Below are 2,924 nucleotides of genomic sequence, written 5' to 3' on the forward strand. Positions count from 1 at the left end.
GAATGAAGAACTAAGTAGCTGACCATTTATCCAGGCTTGAAGGAGCTGAAAAGAAGGTTGAGGTAGAAGAAATTCTGGAAACTTTTCCAGATGAGCAACTGCTAGCCACGAGTCTCAAGGAAGTATGCATACATTGCAAACTACCTGGCGAGCGGTATTATTCCTTATAATCTTTCCTCTGTTCAAAAAAAAGTTTTTTCGTGATTGTCGCATGTACTATTGGGATGAGCCTTATCTATTCAGGATTTGTATTGATAACATGATCCGAAGATGTATCCCCAAGATAGACCAGTCTTTTATTTTGCAGGCATGCCACACATCACTATATGGTGGGCACTTTGGGGGAGTAAGGACAGCTGCAAAAGTCTTGGAGTCGGGGTTCTACTGGCCAACACTGTTCAAAGATACACATCTATGGATAAAGGGCTGTGATGAATGCCAACGAACCGGGAAAATTTCCTGCAGACATGAGATGCCCATAAAGCTAATTTAGGAGGTAGAAGTGTTTGATGTATGAGGGATTGACTTTATGGGGCCGTTCGTCAGCTCATATGGCAACAAGTACATACTCGTCGCTGTGGACTACATGTCCAAATGGGTTAAAGCTACATCACTCCCTACAAATGATGCAAATGGGGCAATTTGTTTTCTGAGAAAGAACATTTTCACCCGATTTGGCACCCCAAGGGCAATAATTAGTGACGGAGGCACTCCCTTTTGTAATCGAGCCTTTGCAAAGTTGTTGGAGAAGTACGATGTACGCCACAAGGTGGCCACCCCATATCATCCACAAACAAGCGGACAAGTGGAAGTCTCGAATAGAGAAATAAAGAGTGTGCTGACTAAAATTGTGAATGCAACTAGAATAGATTGGGCGAGGAAGTTAGATGATGCACTTTGGGTGTATCGAACCGCTTTCAAAACTCCAATTGGCATGTCGCCATATAAGTTGGTGTTTGGAAAGACGTGTCATTTACCAGTAGAGTTGGAGCATAAAGCTTGGTGGTCGTTGAGACAGTTGAATATTGATAGTGAAGTAGCAGGAATAAGTAGAGTAATAGAATTGCACGAGCTGGATGAGTTTAGATATCACGCTTTTGAGAGCACAAGATTATACAAGGACAGTATGAAGATGATACATGATAGGAATATTATTAAGAAGAATTTTAAACCTGGAGATACAACATTGCTAAACAACTCATGTCTGAGGTTGTTTCCGGGCAAATTGAAATCACGATAGTCAGGCCTTTTCGTGTGGTTTAAATTCACCCCACGGGTGTCGTAGAGATTGCTACGAGTAATGACTCTCGCATATTTAGAGTCAATGGTCATAGATTAAAACATTATGTGGGCATAGAGGAAGCAAATGAAGTGTCAGTGACCCATTTAATCGAGCCTCCAAAGTTAAGCGTACCTTAAATATGCTTATCTGTGTCATGTCACGACGTTAAATCAGGTGTTTTATGGGAGGCAACCCATTGAATTGTTGTATTCGTTGTGCCACGATATTAACTAAGGGGCTTGTTGGGAGGCAACCCAATGCGTAGTGATTTTTAACGTAGTTAGAATTTGTTATTTTTATTTTTGTAAGTACTAACAAGTGCAGGTGACCTTGGGCGAGTGATAAGTCCACCGGGCGCTGAAGGGATAGGTAAAATTGAGAAATTCCGAAGCCCAGGTGCACGACCGTGGTTGGACCGCACAAATCGCCAACCATTCTGCCTCAAGACCGTCGCATCGTGCGCGAATGCGGTTGGACCGCGGACAAACTGTGCAAAACAACATCCATTCTGCCTCACGTTCGCGACCACGCTTGGACTGCGGTCAGACCGCGCACGTAGCTCCGTCTGCAACTTTAGTTAAAGTTATTTTTTATATATTTATTTTGTTCTTTTAATTCTAATATTCTAATTCTTATTACCCCCCCCCCCACCTGATATCCCCTACCCCTCTCTCTTAACTCTTATTCACGCCTAACACCCTAAACCCTTCCTTACAAATCAAAACACACAACCCTTCTCCTTCTTCCCAAAGAACGCCAACCCTCATACTCCCACATTACCGAACAAATCACACCCACTCCACCCTCTTCTCTATTCTAACAGTTTCCCCTCACATAACCTAACTACACCTCTACCAGGTAAGGTCACTTGCTTCAATTATTGTTAGGATATTTGAGATTTTGGTTATGTAGTTGTTTTCTTTTTTTTAGTAGATTTCTTTAGTATTGTGCTCATGTACTCTAGTGGGTTTGTTGAGGTTGTCGTCGATGTGTCTCTTGACATGTGTGGTTGACATTGGGGCAATTGTGGTTGAGTTTGGCTTATCACTTTGTTAGCTGGGGACTCTGGTGAATGGTACATATAAAGTGTTTGTTAAAATGCCACAGTGAGTTGTTAATGTAAATTATGACCAATTGTACCGATGAAGTCTGAGTAACTGCCTTTGGTTCACATCGCTTGTGTTTCGCTGCTGATGTTCTTTATTTCAGGTAGTATGGCGCCCTCCAAGAAATGTCGTACCACCGGTGCTTCCTCCAATGGCCAAGCTGGATAATCTAGAGCACGCACTTCAACTCCTGCTCGTCCATATGATAGTTACAAGTTCATTTCCAGTGCAGCTTAGGACCGTTTTGGTTACAAGGCATCCAAGAAGACCATACTGGAGAGGGGTATTGATATAAGGCCTCTCCAATATAACTATCCCAACATGTGCAATGAATTGACCCGGCGCGGGCTGGATATTTTCTTTGAAGGACCAGATGAATCTAATTTGATGGTTGTGCGGGAATTTTATGCGAACCTTCCAGAACATGTGAACGATGTGTGCACAGTGCGCAAGAAGAATGTGGATGCCTCTATTGAGGCCATTCAGAGAACATACCGGCTGCCCGCACCTGGGGCAGAGGACTACTATGAAGCCCG

The 2,924-nt window shown here is 43.1% G+C and overlaps 1 protein-coding gene across 1 annotated transcript; it reads left to right on the plus strand.

Moving 5' to 3' along the window:
• The first annotated feature begins 529 nt into the window (after nucleotides 1–529).
• LOC138869638 (uncharacterized) lies at nucleotides 530–2,556 on the plus strand. The gene is made up of 2 exons (XM_070147272.1): nucleotides 530–1,124; nucleotides 2,492–2,556. The coding sequence occupies exons 1-2, from the start codon at nucleotides 530–532 to the stop codon at nucleotides 2,554–2,556; spliced, it is 660 nt and encodes a 219-aa protein (XP_070003373.1).
• The last annotated feature ends 368 nt before the right edge of the window (nucleotides 2,557–2,924 follow it).

Source organism: Nicotiana sylvestris, chromosome 5 (genome assembly GCF_000393655.2).
Source record: "Nicotiana sylvestris chromosome 5, ASM39365v2, whole genome shotgun sequence".
NCBI lineage: Eukaryota > Viridiplantae > Streptophyta > Magnoliopsida > Solanales > Solanaceae > Nicotiana > Nicotiana sylvestris.

What these genes read in the sequence shown, in the direction of transcription:
- LOC138869638 (XM_070147272.1), top strand. Translation starts at nt 530, where the DNA reads ATGGGGCCGTTCGTCAGCTCATATGGCAACAAGTACATACTCGTCGCT. An exon ending in CACAAGATTATACAAGGACA is followed by an intron (nt 1,125 to 2,491) that starts GTATGAAGATGA and finishes TCTTTATTTCAG; the next exon opens with GTAGTATGGCGCCCTCCAAG.